Source organism: Semicossyphus pulcher, unplaced genomic scaffold, assembly GCF_022749685.1.
Source record: "Semicossyphus pulcher isolate SPU_LCO1_2020_fin unplaced genomic scaffold, fSemPul1.0.p SCAF_14, whole genome shotgun sequence".
Taxonomy (NCBI): Eukaryota; Metazoa; Chordata; class Actinopteri; order Labriformes; family Labridae; genus Semicossyphus; species Semicossyphus pulcher.
Genome location: NW_027211648.1, coordinates 6136668 through 6154586, shown reverse-complemented (window position 1 = coordinate 6154586; position 17919 = coordinate 6136668). Strand labels below are relative to the sequence as shown.

Here is a 17919-nt window from a genome sequence, read left to right as displayed (position 1 = left end):
GATATTTACCAGATACACGCCCGGCTGCCTGATATTTCCTCCGCTAAACCTAGTATCCAGTGCGTCGCAGATGAAGACGATTGGATGTGCACATTCACAATTGGCCTAATGATTTCGTTTCGTTTCTTGATGTTAAGTTGCCATATCTGAAGCAGGTCCAGGCAATGTTTTTAAGATCCCATTCTTCTTAACTTCAAGTTCATGGTTAAAAATAAAAATACAATAAATCAAAGCTAATACATTTAAAAAGATACAGAAATGCCAATCAGAAAGATCTTCTTCCTCTTGGACTCTTAACTCACTGAACCCAAACCAGTCTAATTTAAGGCTGCAACAGTTAGTCGGTTAACTGAGAAGTAGATGGCAAGACATTCATTGCCAAATATTTCGATAGTTGATCGTTCATTTCAGCCATTTTTCAGGCAAACATTTACTGATTTCGGCTTCTGAACTGTAACGTTTCCTTCGATCTCGGACCCCACCGGCTACAATCTGAAGACGATAAGGCCTCTGGGGACAGCGGTGAACATGTCGGGTGTGTAGCCAACGGTTAGCGATAAACGACTTCCAGTCTAGACTTCCTTTTCCATGTGCTGCGTTGTTTACAAAAAAAACAACAGTTTTTCTTGTGATTGACTTTAACAGGTCTTAAATTTGCTGATATTTCAGAATCATCGTTTGTTGGACGGAGGTCGGATCCAAAATTTCTGATGCGTTCGAGGAAGTCAGTAAATCTGAACGCTGAGCGGCTTTTGTGACACAGCGTCAAGGGAATTTATCTCAAGTTTAATTTTTGATCTAGAACAGATTGTTAGCTGTTAGCATGCAGATGTGTGTTTCTAGAGATTAATAAGAAGCTAAATCATCGTCAGATGACGCCTGCTTTTGCTCTCCACACGGACTGTTTTTCCTGCATATGCCGCAGCCTGCTTATACGTGATTGGTCAATATTACTCGGACTACAAGCGTAGTACAAACGGCAACCAGATCACTTGCCATCCCTAAAATCCATGTCCCTGTAAATACAGATTAGGTTTTCTTTGATATTTATGATACAAAATGAATCATCTGGGGACTTTGGACAGTTGATTAACCACCAATCACGAAGCCACAAACCTACTTTGAGAAATAATAATGATGCCTGAAACCTATGCCTATGAAAACTCTTATAATGCAGGTATTTCATATTTTGTAAGAGCTTGGAAGGGGACCTTAAAGGACACAGACCGTCAAGTACACAATCCAACTAAATCAAGACAGTGATTGGTTCTGAAAATATCAGTAAGAAAAAAGATGGGACAGGATTTTGTACGTCTGAAGCTAAGAGACAAATAATTGTCTGCTGGCTGCTCTGCATGTTCTCCGTCTAAAACACCTGTTGTTCAAACCTCTGCATGCTTGCAGAGACATGCACCGCATTCTGAGCGTGTGATTGAATGGATAAAATGTGAGCACCTCATCACATTAGAGGCCGAGAGCAGCTGATATTTACAGCCTTTATTGATCCAGCCCCCGACCAATATGCTTATTCTACTTGAGTCACTTTGTGGAACAGGCTGCCAAAGCTCCCCATTCATGCAAACAATGCAGGCTGAACAAGTGGCCTGGGCGTGGATCCGTATTAGAAGTGATTGGTGGAATATCTCCGCCCCACAGCCGCACCATCAGCAGCAGCCTAAATGCTCAACATTAATAACCCCCACAACCCCACCCACCCCAAAAATCACTCTAAATCCACTCCCTGCCTCCTCATGCCGGGGTGTGGACGGTGGGGGAGGGGGGCGGCCGGCTCCTCGGGGACAGCTGGGTGCATAAAAATAAAAGCCCCTGACCAGCTGTGACTCTGAGAAATGTCCCACCGCCTCGTCCAGCAGCACCACACCCCTGACTCACTGTGAGTCTGCTGCCATTAAATATGCAGACAAATGGAGGGCTTTCTAAATTTATACACACACACACACACACACACACACACACACACACGACTCGGGTTTAATTACATGGGTGAAAGTCTGAATTCAAGATGACTGCAGGGCCGAGTGGTTAGGCAGAGATGCATTATGGGACTTGTGGTGAGTGGTAGGAGAGTGTACTTAAGTGGCTGCTCTAACAGGGTGGGCATCAAATTAAAGACAAAGTTAAAAAGTTGTCCTCAAAGTCTGTGAAGAGTTATTTTAAGGTTTTTAAGTGCTTTAAGAACTTGATTTTCACAGATTTATTGCAAGAATAAGTAAATATAAAAGCACAATGATTAAGAAGCAGCAGGGTTTCATAAGAGTTAGAAGATTAGATTCGTAATCGATTGCCAGAATATTTATCTGCAACTTTATTTTGAGCCAATTTTCCAGCAAAGATACTCAACATTTTATACTTTTAAATACCAAAGTGTGAGAAATGCATCTTTCTTCTTCTCTTACATTATATGTACGATGGATATTTGGGGGTATTTGGATTGTTGGTCAGGCAAAGACAAGACAAAACCTCAGGCTACAGGACACTGCCATGGATTTCTCACCCTTTTCTGTTGTTCACTGAAATTAATCAGCATCTTAAAATCGATGAAGACAAAACAATCTGTGTGTGAATCTTACCTGAAGGAGATCACTGAGATCCAGCAGCATGTCTGAGAGAGCCTGGTTAAGGGAATTATAGCAAAATAATCAGGATAATTAGTAATGACACAACTGCTGGTACAGGCTCTCGTAATATCACGCATTGATTACTGCAACTCCCTCCAGGCAGGCCTTCCTGCATGCACATTCAAACCTCTGCAGATGATCCAGAACGCAGCAGCGCGACCGGTCTTCAATCCACCCAAAAACAGCACACGTCACTCGCCGCTCGCATCAAATTCTAAACCCTGTTGCTGTTCGTTGGCTCTTACTGACTTCGTTCCCTCCTGTCCTGATCGTTGCTCGTGTCGTATTAACTCTCAGATGTACGTCGCTTTGGACAAAAGCGTCGGCTAAATTAAATTGTAACATTGTTTCTTCCCCAGATAGAGAAATTACTAGCACATAAAGTTCAAATCAAACAACGCCAAATACCAAAATAAGCTTAGATTTATTACTTCTACTATACAGACTACAACCTTTCAATAACTGGTACCGCGTTTGTCAAAATCATTATACGGAAGACTGAATTTAAATGACTCATGATAATTCACGTCTTTCATTCAAGACCAATGGATTTCAAATCAGAATGAGTACAACCTTATGACACACTTAATGACGTAATATAGACCCCTTTATTTAACGCCAGAAAATGTGGACGAATAACTGAACCACCATGAAGGACAAGATCTGAGTCGTGCTGCGTTCAGGACAACTCAGGATATTTCAGACCTCATAATGATTAAAAAAAAAAAAACATGAAGCACCACTTAAAGTCAAATTTTTAAACTAATCTGTCTTAATGAGGAAACTACAGTTTGTAAATTAAAGTTAAATATGTTGAGAATGTTGTTAGCTGGTTACAGTGAACATTCAAATGTTGCAGATAGCCTTCATTTTTTTGGGGTTTACATTTGGCATTCTCCACCCACACACAACCTCTCTCTGGCTCCAGCGTCAACTAAGTACTTGAGTCTGTTTTCAAGTCAGGTTAACACGCAACAGGTAGAAATGGAGCGCAGTGGTCGGTCGATGCCTGGAGTTATTGCTTCATAATCTGCCTCTGGTGTTAGAATCCAGTGACAAGCATGTTTTCCTCCCCCGCACAGTTTCAAAACTTCTAAAAAGTTGCATCCTGACGTGTTGTGTTGACGATGAACTAAGGCAGGCAGCTGTGACAGTAAATCTAATGAGACACAGAAAGCGTCACCTCTGACCAGAGGACTCCTCTTAATACACTGACAGACCTGCTGCCTCCATCGCTTTGACCTCACACACACACACACACACAAACACGCACACGTCTGCCTCTTCAGTCTCCGGACATTCCCATCCCTCCCAGTGACCGGCCCCCTCTTGGACACGCTGGTCTCCGCGGTGATGGTTGCACCTGTCTCTAGGCTGCCGGGTGGATTAGCGGCGGGCTCCTCTGAAAAAGGCCTCACAATGGAATTAGCAGCCGAGCAGATGAAATGGAAAAGATAATCCCAGCACACGCCGTCTGGAGATTAGAGACGATCCCTCCCCCCTGAATCAGGGGAAATCAACAACAAAAGATGCTTCAACACATCTGGGTGCACTGAGGAAAAACGTTTAGTGCAACAGGAGGATCCCGAAAACTCTTTCAACGACTGCATATGAAGAGCTGTACAGACTTCCTGCTTCATAAAGCTCCACAGCCTCTCTGCCGTTTCTCGCAGCGTTAACACAAACAAACAATTGTGTGGTTTGACATATTATGAAAACATATTTAACATTAATGCGATTATATTGCTGATATTAAGGACTAGGCAGCCACAAATAACTTGTTAAGGGTTAAAGCTCCCCATTGATAAGAATCTACAGATGTGTTATTACTACAATGCTTTTAGATAGCCCAATGTCAGCTGGGATTGACTTTAGCGCTCTGCAAACCTCTTAGGATAAGCAATAAAGCTAATGGATGGATGGATGAAAGAAAAACATGAAACCACCGAGTGCCTTTCCACCAAATTAGCTCTGGTTCCTGAAACAGTTCAGTTCAAGGTCGCATGAACTTCTTACAACACATTGTTCTGTGATTAACTAGCTTAGCCGCAATCTCAGATCCCATCGGCTATAGTCTGACGACGACATAGCCTCTGGGGACAACGGTGAACATGCCGGGTGTGTAGCCAACAGTTAGCGATAATTTCAACATCATGATGCAGATTAGGGCTGCACGACATGACTACATATCGTTAAAATGATATTAAAATGAGTTTTTCTATATAGTCCCAACGTGATGTCGCAAAACCAGCGGCCGAACTGCTTTACAGCATTTTATACGTCATTTAGACAGCGCTTGACATTCTAATCCTTGCACGTGGGAGTGAACCTGGAGCGATCCATAGAGGGAGGCGCTGTGTATTAACATGGAGCGAGCGGACAGACATAAATGTGCAAAAAAAGGACTAAATTATTTGTCAAGTATTTAATTCGCACAGGATTATCCACAAACAGGCTTTACCATGTGGTTATTTCATAAAGGCTAATTATTTGTTAAACCAGAAAACATGCTGAATCACGACATGTATCGTTATCGACATATGAAAAATCCTATATAGTGATATAGGCCATATCGCCCAGCCTTAATGCAGATTAGTAAAAAGTTAAAATGAAGCTTTGTCAGGTCTGTCCTCAAGAGGAGAAGAAAACTACTTTTAAAATGCTCGTTCGTTGAACCGAGGTCGGATCGATCATTTCTGATGCATTCGAGAGAGTCAGGAAATCTGAACGCTGAACGGCTTTCGTGACACAGCGTCAAGGGAATTTGTATGAAGTTGAATTTTAGATCTAGAACAGATTGTTAGCTGTGAGCATGCAGATGTCTGTTTATAGAGATTAAAAAGAAGTTAAATCGTTGTCAGATGACGCTGATGGGAGCCGGGATGTCATTACGTTTATCCTGCATACGCCGCAGCCTCCTGATACATGATTGGTCAATATCACTCGGACGGCAAGCGTAGTACAAACTGAAACCAGAACACTTCCCGTACTAAAAATCCACGTCCCTGCCTACAGATTTTACATGTCTATGTAGAATCTGTTCTCCCTGTGCATGCGTGGGTTCTCTCCGAGTACTCCGGCTTCCTCCCACAGTCCAAAGACATGCTCGTTAGGTTCATCGGTGACTCTAAATTGCCTGTAGGTGTGAGTGTGAGCTTGAAAGGTTGTCAGACTCTGTGTGTCAGCCTTGTGATTGACTGGCAATCAGTCCAGGGTGTACTCTTCCTCTCGTCCAATGACAGCTGAGATTGGCTCCAGCCCCTCGACCCTGAGCAGGATAAGTGGTATAGCTAAGGGATGGATGGACGGATGGATGGATGGATGGATGGATAGATGGAACCCTGTGTATGTTACTGTTCAAGGGGTTTAAAAGGAACAGCAGACTCCACTCAGCATTTTTGTATCGTTGGAGGCTGGATATGTTTTTGGTACGGAATAGAAAGAGCAAGCTGTTCTTTAAGAGGAAACAGACGGAGGTAGAAGAGTTCAAAAGTGTTGGCTTCTTCGTGATGTTTCTATGATCCCAGACGTGAGCAATAAACTGATGTATTAATATGTTTATACTTTTTAAGAATGCAACTTGACTAAGAAGAAGCAGAGATTCTGTTGGTATATTTGGAGCAAAGAGCAGAGAGAGGTGGAAGTAAGGTAGGAAAGTAACGATGCAGTATGACGGGCGACATTAAATGCAGACAGTCCATGTTGCTGTACAGTTGGTCCTCCTTAAATAAAACTCCAGCTTAGACTGATGTTTCCCCTTCGTCCCTGATTCTCTCCTGCGACAACATTACAGACTCACCCAGCTGTGGAAGAGGAAGTGAGCAGAGCTATTTTTACCCCGGCTTCACTCCTCCCAACATGCACAAACAGACAGGCCTGAACTGACACACACACGCACAAACACACACTGAAGCCTGGTAAACAATGCAGCAGGAAGGTATTACACCCTCCTCACCCCTTTTTCATTTGGTAAACCTATCCCGGGCGTCCTGCGCTGCGGTTACATAACAGAATCATCCTCTGAGGCGATGTGAGTCAGGAGTAAACGGCCGCCCTGCTTATGAAAAAAGGATGAATCTAAAAGTCCCATTATCCCGACGATGACACATGACTCTCGACTTCAATAAGCTGCCGTTAGCAGATTATGAAACATTAAGAAAGACAGTGACAGGCGGCCCGGCCTCCGCTGGCTCACATCAAACATAACCTGCAGACTTTGATGTGCCATCCTCAATCAGTTTCAGATGAAGGTTGTCAAATTTAATGTGCAACTTTGTCTCAGCTAACACAGCGCGTTAGCTCAGCTGTTGGACATACAATTAAATAAAAAGTGCAGCTCTTTTGACTTGGAAGTTTTTCTTTGATCAGGTTTCTGATTTTAGGAGGTCATACTTAGACTTTCCCACAACTTAAACTAAGACTTACCAGAGGCCAACTGATATTGTCAGACAAATATGAATACCGATTTTATAGGACTTACTGCCACAGGGAACGATGTGGTGAATGAAAGCAGTCCTTTTGTTTGTGGATTGTGCAGCAATATGACTATAACCCAGTCTGCGAGCAAAAGAAAAGCTCGTCTAGATTCAGCATTTCTGAACAAACACATGATGTAAAACATTAAAGTGATAATCTGAAAGATTGTCATGTAAATAAACGTCTGTTAAGTCTCTATCTATCGCCGAATGAGGTAACACAATGGTGATTGAGCCTATGGCCCACTGATGGAAGCCTTTGCATTTGCAGTATTACAGACTGGCTGTCTGTGGCGACTTACGCAGAAAAAAATCACAAGCAGCGCCCAGTTAGTGACGTGTTTCCCATCAGCCAGCAGTGGTTGGTCTGTCAGAGAGAGTAGGCGGAGCTAAGCGGCTGCTTTCCGCTCTCTGCAAGTGTTGCGAGTAAACAGTAATCTACTATGGCTGAACAAACAAAGAAAAGATGGATGACTACGGATACAACTTCAAAAATAAGTGAAAATCCAAAGAATAAGAAACAAACTCGACGCTCAGATGAAGCAAACAGTCTGAAAAGGAAAGCGACCGTCAGCCAGGAAAATCAAGAGTTACAACCGGAGCCAACCGTGGACGTCACACATGCAACACTGTCTGGATATCTGGGAAGTGTGCTCCTGTAATTACCGTTTATCACCATAGGTGCCGCCAAAGAGAACGAAACTGAAATCTTCGAGATTACAACTTTAAGGCCTAAAATCCATGATCAATGTACTTTCTTGCACATTATAACACATTTTCATCAGAAATAAAAGAGAATAAATGTCATCTAAGGATACGTGGCGTTCCCTCAGTGCGGCAGACCATGTAGAGACAGGCGGCGACGACGTGGGCGGACTTGCGGCCGCGGGTCAGGTGTTTGATGAGCGCCATCTTGTAGAAGTTGAAAGCCGTGTCCAGACAGTGCTTGTTCATCTGCAGCTGGTGACCCAGAGTGTTGATGTTCTGTTTTGCTGTAGGGACACACAGACACCAAAGTGTGTCAGGTCACAGAAACATCTGAAAATTGTATTGAATTCAGAAAAGACCAATCACAGAAGCTGCAATAGAGAAGTAAAATGTGTAACAAAACCGCACAATAATGAGGCACTTCAGCACGGCACAGATAACCTGACCTACAAATCTTGTTCTCCAGATGTAAGAAAATATGTTTAGTTTAGTGCAGAGCCCAAAGAATATTGCTAAAATCATCATTCCCACTAATCGTGAATCATACTACAAACATTATATCTGTCAAAACAGTTGCAAGATGTCAGTTATGACGGTTAGGGCTCAGTTGTAGTCTCACTTGTTTCTACGCCAAGTCAGAACAAGAAGTTAAGGCGTCATGATCACATAATCCGACGTCATGGACATGTGGTTTATTCTGATCCCGATTTAAATACACACACACACACACACACACACGCACGCAGAGGCATGCACGTAATTACATAAGCACATAAACAATACCGTATGCAAACAAAGCTCCGCAAACACATGGGCACATACACGCCTGCAGACAAGCACCAGGGTTCCATTATACACACGTGTGGAAATGAGCACACACAAACCAGTATAACGATGTCATAACACGCACAACACAGAAGCATGTGCGCTCTATATTTAGACACACACAGACTCACTGCACAAACCAGTTCAGGTGGAACAGCAGGTGGACTCTCAAGACAAAATAGGTTATAATTACTGTCAATGAGATGCCCGTGTGTGTGTGTGTGTGTGTGTGTGTGAGCGTGTGTGGATGTCCTCAGATGAGCTCAACATCTCTTAATACAAACAAGTGTTTGTCTGGGAATGCGAGAGGCTCTGAAATCATGTTGTTCAGTTTAACACACTTTCAGATCTGAAACCAGCACATTTCTTCGCATCAGCATGACACACACAAAAGCACACACACGTAAATCAACACACAACATCGTCCAAAACCACGTCTGGTTCTGTTTTTTTTTTGTCTGGATCTGTGTCTCATTACTCCAGGAGAACCAGACCTCAGTGAAAATTCAGCAACTGCATTCACTCAGATACAGATGAGCAGTGGGGAGACGTGGATTTACCTGAACAGATGTATCGGTTTTGTTATTAAGCTTTCGATTGCATCACATGAGGCAACATGAGCAAGAAGTGTACAAAGACCCCCTGCAGTGAAATCCAGTTTAACCTTGTAAACATCTCCATGTGGTGTTCTTCATGTGCTACGAGACATATCAGGGACAACATGAGCAGTCATCTCCATGGCTGGGCCTGTCTGCTTTTAAACTGCAGTGTACCAAGGACAGGCTGAACAACACGTTTTCAGATTGGCAGGTTTGAGACGTCACAAACCTAAGGAGCCAATCCTGTTTATGGACGGGGTGACGCTATGCATATCATTTTGTGTAACCTATGGCAACCACTTCAGCGATGCACGAGCCAGCTGTAATTTTGCAAACTCACAACTGACTTCTAACGTTAACGTTACTACTGCTAATTACTACATTTCAAGCTAGCTAAGTTTCAACAAGTTGTTGCTAAACGATGGCAGAGACATGTTTTGTTTTCCCGACGGTGGGGGCGGTTGGTGGGGGCGGTTGTACATAGTGGGTCAATAGTCAGGAATTTTGAGAGAAGAAGGAGATGCCTCGGGAGGATTTTTACAAACATAGTTTATCTGTTTTTAGTTATTATTTTAAGCAGAGCATTTTATACGTCTTAAAACATAACCGTCGGGGGGCTAGTTTGTCTCAATTTGTAGAGCAGGCGCCCCATGTCTGGAGGCTACAGTCCTCGAGGCACTGATCGCAGGTTTGACCCGGTCTGCCGATCTGGTGCATGTCTTCCCCCACTCTCTACTCCCCACATTTCCTGTCTCTCGTCAGCTTTCCTGTATAATAAAAGGCAAAAATGCAAACAAAAATCATGTAAAAAAAACAAAAAAAAAACATGACCAGATCTGGTCTTGACCTAAAATCCACAATTTCATAATAATTGGGCAACTCCAAATGTTGATGAGCATCACAGGGTTCAACAACATCCACTAAATTGACTACAGTGTTTTCTCAAAGGCTAATTGTTTATATGTTGGATATCTTTTTGATCTACTTATAATAAATGGTTTAACAACTACTTTCGATATTGTTGATCATGAAACATTGCTTACTAAAGGTTTACAAGTCGACAGCGACACTGGCAGCTATTTGCACGGCTTGGAGCTAAATGCTAACATGGTGACAATGCTAACCTGATCATGTTATAAGCTACCATCTGAATTTACCTTGTCAACTTGCTACCACATGCTAATCAGCACAAAACACAAAGAAAAGTTGAGACAGGTGGATGTCATTTGTTTTGAAGCTTTTGGCCATCAACTTAAGTATTGGGCGTCCTGAAATTTTGACCTAATGGTGGCGCTATAGGAAAAGTAAGAGGGTAATCACTTTTAAGCGCTTAATATCACTTTTTTCTTTTGTTTTAATTTGATTTTTATCCTTTGAGATAATAATTACATGAAGATATTTTATTGCTCTGACACTCAGCTGCTTCCTTTTGGGGAAACAACAGTGTTACTTTAAATGGAACTAAACACAGAAGACATGTAGTATGAATAATATATTCAGTAATGACACCAGAAAACAAATCAAAAGACCGAGATGCAAAAGAATCCACTTAACATAGTTTCAATTTACACAGTTTTAGTAATAAAAGAATGACATACAAAAGTTGATATCTGTTGCCTTGGCTCGAACCAGCTACTGTGAAGATAAGACTGTTAATTGCTTCCCTAATTTCCAGCAACTGTTTGTCACAGATGTAAGTAGGGCAGACACTCCGCGCTGCAGCTGTAATTAGGCCTCTTCTCCTCTGGTTTGAAAAAATAAAAAGTTTCCCTGCCCTTTACTTGACTCTTCAGCTCAAACCTCCAAACATCCTTAATAAGAGCCTTTAAATAGATAAAGAAATAACACCTCATAACATTTACACGAACAAAAACTGGGACGCCCTGAAGCCGAGTGGCATTTAAACATCTGCAGGATTTGATGAAACTATCTGGGGAGCCATTAATACAAGCATTTACATAAACCTGGATTAGAAAACAGATAAAGTATGTCTGAAAGTAAGCGTATAAACCAAAGTCTCAAGTTTCATTTATATCAGCCAATATCACAAAGGTACCTCTGGGGGCTTTACAGTTTGTGCTACATAAGACTCCCTCTGTCCTTAGACCCTCGTTTTGGATGAGGAGAGACACCCCAAAAAAACCTTTGTGTGTGTATTGTGAGCTTGTTGTTGGATATTTGCTGTTGGTTGTTTGAGTTGGAAGTTTTGCTGTCTAGTGATAGTGGTTGTTGGCTATTGATTGTTTTGGTGGTTTGTGCTGTTAGTGTTTTGTGTTGTTATGTTAGGGTTGTTTGTGTTGGTTGTAATTTGTGGTTGGCTGTTTGTATCTTGTGTTGTTGGCTGTTGTTTGCTTGTGTTGTTGGCGTTGTTGGCTGTGTGTATCTTGTGTTGGTGGCTGTTGGTTGCTTGTGTTGTTGGCGTTGTTGGCTGTTGGTTGCTTGTGTTGTTGGCGTTGTTGGCTGTGTGTATCTTGTGTTGGTGGCTGTTGGTTGCTTGTGTTGTTGGCATTGTTGGCTGTTGGTTGCTTGTGTTGTTGGCGTTGTTGGCTGTTAGGATCTTGTGTTGGTGGCTGTTGGTTGCTTGTGTTGTTGGCGTTGTTGGCTGTGTGTATCTTGTGTTGGTGGCTGTTGGTTGCTTGTGTTGTTGGCGTTGTTGGCTGTGTGTATCTTGTGTTGGTGGCTGTTGGTTGCTTGTGTTGTTGGCGTTGTTGGCTGTGTGTATCTTGTGTTGGTGGCTGTTGTTTGCTTGTGTCGTTGGCGTTGTTGGCCGTGTGTGTCTTGTGTTGTTGGCTGTTTGCTTGTGTTGTTGGCGTTGTTGGCTGTGTCTATCTTGTGTTGTTGGCTGTTGTTTGCTTGTGTTGTTGGCTGTTGTTGGCTGTGTGTGTCTTGTGTTGTTGGCTGTGTGTATCTTGTGTTGGTGGCTGTTGGTTGCTTGTGTTGTTGACCGTGTGTGTCTTGTGTTGTTGGCCGTTTGCTTGTGTTGTTGCCGTTATTGGCTGTGTGTATCTTGTGTTGGTGGCTGTTGGTTGCTTGTGTTGTTGGCGTTGTTGGCTGTTGGTTGTTTCTGTCGTTAGTTTTTAGATATTTGTGTTGTTGGTTGTTTGGGTTGTTGATTGTTGTTGGTACTTGTGTTGTTAATGGTTCTCTTAGGATATTTGCGTTGTTTGTTTTTGGTAAGTGGTTGTGTTCTTGTTGCCTCACCAACCGCTGGCTGGCTTCAATCACTCCAGTGTTTCTGTAAAGGCCTTTAAAGTAAATATGTAGTTTCTGGGGGAACTCCCCATTGGGCAGTTCCTCTTAGGGAATCCCCAGAACAAACTGTTTCAAAAACACTTAATTATATTAAAGCATAAAGAAAATGTGCTACTGAACCAAAACTAAGAGCAAAAAGAGGCCCAGAGACTTTAGTAGAGTTACAGAAGTGGTGATAAGTCTGTGTGTGTGTGTGTGAGAGTATTTTGATTCATGTTAAATTTAAAGTAACTACAAACACAGTTGATATGTTGCCTCATATTGTGGTATCAATATATTCCTTCAACTAGCTCTACATCCAGATTTATGGGAATCAGAGTTTTTACAGCAGCTCCAGTTTGTTATTCAGACTGCTCAGATAAAGTGTGTTTTCACACATTAATCTTGCCTGGAGCCGCTGTTAAAGCTACATTTAAATTCCAGTCATCACGCCTACACTGCAGCGCACTGTGGACCAATACATTGGGGAATGGTGATACACTATTGGCCAACACAAATACACAAATGCAGGAGGAGGCAAGGGGGGTTCGTGCTCCCAGATATGAATCAGTCGGTGGTGAGACAGGAGGTGCAGACGGCCACTAGGGAAACTTTCTGGAGGACAAATATATAGAAGAACTACTATATGAAGCAGAGGTGTTCTTCTCTCCGAGACGCCTGCAGACACCCAGGGCCACAGAAGGCCATAAATCTCCCCATAGACACACACACAGCATTACAAGGCTTTTCCCACTGACACAGCAGTTAACACACACACACACACACACACACACACACACACTCACAGAGTTGGTGCACACACTTAAAAGAATAGTTTAAATTCTGGGAAATCTTTATGCTAAGCTAACAAGGTGCTCTCTCCAAAGGGGAACCTCTGAAACTGACTAAAAACATGTTTGTTCAAGAAAAAAATAAATACTGTATTTTCCCAAATAAAAGTGGTGTCCCAGATAATGACAACAATTTCCTCATGCTTGCAGTCAGATTATAACAGAAGCATTCCCCCATATTCATCGCCCTATCTTCTCACACACACACAAATAAACACACACTGTGACTCAACTAATCCCCTATCCACACTGTCTAACACACACAGTCCCATTACTCAGCGTCTGCTGCAGCCTGACAGCTCTGTGACTCTGCGGCTCCGTCGCTGAAACATCATCAGCCGAGCAGACGGCCCTCGCTGCGGTAACCAGCTGCTCAGCTTCGGATCCGAACTCTGGCTCTCTGCCCGGCAGCCCGCCAACCCTCGGCAGAGCAGTTGTTTTTGTCTCTTTCTGCAAGTTGTTGACGTATTTCTAAACAAGAGTTATTGAGCTAAAGCTCCTGCGTCAGCGGGAGGTCTGGGGACGCCCAACAGGCCCTTCGCGTCCCTTCAGGCGCCCCAGAAGGATGATGAACGGTTCAATTTAAAGTCTGACAGATATACAGACAGGGACGCTGACTTATCACAGACACAAGAAAAATCAAAAAGAAACAACTCTCTTGGACAAAAGCAGACATCTCTTTGTCACTTAATAGTTTCAGGTTGATTTATTCTGTTAGACTTACTGTCCAGCTGCCAAACTGGAGGAAGATCTACTCCCCCTCCTCTACATGACCTTCACATCATTTGATTTATATTTGATCTTTACAGTTCACAACATGATACTTTCACAAACACTTGATAGAATCACACATTAATGCTCTATAATAAGGATGTCCTATCAGTGTTGATTATAAATGGAGTAAGCAATAAATTCCTCAGTGCATGCTCAACTGACTGTAATGTCCCAAATGTCCCTTGCACTTGGGGCCTCAAATAACTACAGCTGAATATCGCAGTGAGCCAAAACCCTGTAAATCTGAATGCATAACATCCTCTACACTCTTAATCTGGGAGGGTCGATTTTGCTGTGTGTAGCATTTTTTATAGCTAGTTTGCAATAGAAAAAAAAGACTAGAAATTAGGGATGCACGATATTGGATTTTTCGCCAATATCTGATATGCCGATATTTTACAACTCATTTAGCCGATTACCGATACTGATATTTTTTCCCCGCACACCTAATTGCAGAGATCATCAACTCTCTTCTGTATTGGAATTAGCGTACAGTATAATGGTGATACTCTTATCACATTTGTTACAACGGTCTGGGTGACGGGTCTTGAGATGGTTCATCAAGTTTGTAGTGTTGAAAGACTTTGCCTTGGCTCCTCCTCGCATCACCGAAGCTGAGCAGTCATTGCAAACAGCAGCTTTGCTTTCTATTTCGGACACTTTGAAAGACTTCCACACCACGGACATTTTGGCTTCTAACTCTCTCATGCTGCAGGTAGACACACATGACGTCAGGTCTTCTTCTTGCCGGGGACATTGCGCTGAGGTCGGGCATTTAATCAAGTATGCAGCAGCCCATTATTATATCGGTTAATTATATCGGCGGATATCGGCGTGTTGGCCGATATCCGATAGTTCATTTTTAAGCCAATATTGGCCGATAACGTGCCGATAATATCTTGCATCCCTACTAGAAATTCAAGCTAATATAGCCTGTAGTTTTTGTGGGCAACTTACAACATCAAAGGACGACACTGCTGCCTAAAGAACAAAACATTTTGCAGCTTAGTTTGAAAGCCAGCAAGCAACACTGTTATTGTTCATCATGAGGTATCATGTAGAATACATATGGAAAAGCTCGACCAAAAACCCAACAAGTGAGTAGTTTGGCTGCAACGTCAATATTCACCTAATAAAACAGATGTCTAGCCCAGAAACACTGAATAAGCATGATATTACAGTTTATCTGAAATGTATGTGAGCAGATAAAGCTGCTGCTGTGATTTAAAAAGGTGCATTCACAGTATGAGGGTTCTTCTTTCAACAAGTGGGATAAAGAGACTCAAGGTAAATCGCTCTGAAATTGCTAAAAGCCTTTAATTACTTGGCCGTTGGGTCAGGAGGTTAAAAATACCAAAGTGTTGCAACACAGCTGCTTTCATGAGAGAACATTTACATGCAAAGCAGAATAAGTGATGTTTACACATGCACCAGAACCAAGGCTGCAAATGTGCTGATTAAGAATAACACAATCGAGATGTTTTCATAAGTGGCAGCCACTTCACTAACGTTTTCTGAAGGAATACATTTAACTAATAATGACCCTGACGCTAAAAAACATCAACATCTTCTATCTTATGAGAACAAACCGACAGAACGTCCACATTTCCTGACAGAAAGCCAACAAAGTTGAAAGCAACAACACATGGAGCAGTCACAGCTGGACTCACAAGTTATGATAAAAAACTACAACTTCTGTGAGTGTGTAGGAGAAAAAAGCAGCTTCAGTTTGCATCAGAGGCTAATGTAAATGTTAAAGCAGGTATGTGTCGCCCTCTGCTGGTCACTCACCTCTCTGCAGCGTCTGAGCTCTGGACTCCCTCCCCACACCTGTGAAGTGTCCGTCTCCAAAAGACGGGTTTGGACCTCCACCTGAGGACAAAGACCAGACAGGCTCATATCAGTGAGGGAAGTACAAAAACTCTGCATTATTACATTATCTATGTATTTCATATCACTCTGAAAATTTTGCATCCCTAACATGAACATTAAAAACAAACCAAAACAGAAAACAAATGTAGATTCCTCTCATTTTTGTTACAAGAAAAAAAAGAGCATTTCAACATGAAACAGCACATATTCTGGGGGTCTTTATAGCCCACTCTTGCAACCTGCACAAATATTAAAAATGAGGGGTGAATCTTTTAAACCAACATGCTAACCACCTGTTAACAGTTTCCATTAACTCTGTTGTGACAGATGTGTGTCCTATTCATTTAGCATACATGCTGTTTTCATGCTTTATATTAAAATGTTATTTCACACTGTATAATATATTAAACATACATAAGTCCTTTAAAATCAGATAAACAGTTTTAATGGTCTAGAACTGTTGATCAAAACAACAATGATAGGCAACAGCTTTGATATCCAAACACCTGGGGTCTGTATCAGAAAGGAGGTTCAACAAACCCTCAGTCTAACCCCGGACTGTGGTTTGACTTACTCCGAGTTAAAATTCGCTGGCTTTTTGGTTTCAGAACTGCTGATCGGAGTTAGTTCAATCAACTCTGAGTAGGTTCAGCCGGAGTTAAGTGCGTGCACGCTGACTGTAAAAAGCCAGCATTAATGGAGCCCCGATACAACGATTCACCATGGCAACGGTACACAAAAAGAGGTCCTCCTGCGTCACACCAGCGGAGCTCGAAATCCTCATGCGGACGTTCAGCGAATACGAGCATGTTTTTAGAAACATAAAGTAACACGGGTGCAGCTGCAAAAGAGAGAGAAGCGGCGTGGGAAGAAACTGCTGCTCGAGTAAACAGGTAAGTTTGAACTGGTCTATTTATTTAATACTTAATCACGACCGGAAGCTAAAATGTATATTAATTTAGGAGCAATCCAGCGGGAGAAAAACGTACATGGAAGCAGTTAAAAATAAAACACCAGAACATCATTCAAAGGTGCGGCTCAGGCAGAACGGGCTCATGGCTGAACCTCACTTCAATCACTTTTTTTTAATGTGCATTAGCTTTATCCCCAACATGATGCTGACTTCACATGCATTATTATTTATGTTGATTAAACTGAATTGTGTTAGTTTAAAAAAAAATAATAAAAACTTAGGGCGTCTTATTTGAGTGCTCTCGGCAGTGGTGGTGGAAAATCTAAAAATGATGACTTTGACACAGATTTGTCTTTTGATTTTTTTATCATAATTATAACAGACTTTTGCAAAGGGGTCAGAGCAGCACAGAGACGCAACGTTTCTTCTTTTAATTCGGTAACCGCTCAAACACACGCGTGAGACGGGCTGAATGAATGAGGAGGACGGAGCGAAACTCTGAGTTTCCTGAAGAAAACCTGCTCCCGACCAGGTTAGGTTTACAGACACAGTAACCATAGTAATCGACTCAAGAGTTAAAGTTACCTCTCTTTCTGAAACTCATTTCTGACTCTCATTTCAGGGTTAACAAACCCGGGGTTTTCACTAAACACGCTTTCTGAAACGGACCCCTGGTGGCTCCAGATGTTTAAATCTTTTCCCAGTTTTTCTTCGTCTTTCATGATACAAAGCTGGATATTTAGTTTTGTGACAGTTTGGTGGCTAAAGCCAGCATTTTATAGAAGTCACTTTTGGCTCTGGTCAATGCATTTTTCCACTAGGAACGTTTTACAGAACAACAGAATACTAACAAAATACTCAACAGACACACCTCTACCTTCGGTGCTCCTTCAGAAGCTCCGCCCCCCCAAATTCATCAACATGCATTGCCAGTGAATCAAAGCCACACTTAATAATAGTAATATGGTGGAATCCCAAACATTGTGACGGACCAACAGTCCAAAATATAAGAATTTAAAATCGTAGAAGCCT

At 42.3% G+C, this 17919-nt stretch overlaps 1 protein-coding gene across 1 annotated transcript in view; it reads right to left on the bottom strand.

The window, feature by feature from the left end:
- LOC138591157 (transcription factor IIIB 90 kDa subunit-like) overlaps positions 1-17919 on the bottom strand; it is a 127757-nt gene that overhangs the window by 105770 nt on the left and 4068 nt on the right. The window contains exons 3-5 of the mRNA XM_069661678.1: positions 15894-15974; positions 7933-8106; positions 2592-2623 (exon numbers count right to left, since the gene is read on the bottom strand). Of these exons, the coding sequence (XP_069517779.1) occupies positions 2592-2623; positions 7933-8106; positions 15894-15974 (287 nt within the window). The remainder of the gene's footprint in view (positions 1-2591; positions 2624-7932; positions 8107-15893; positions 15975-17919) is intronic.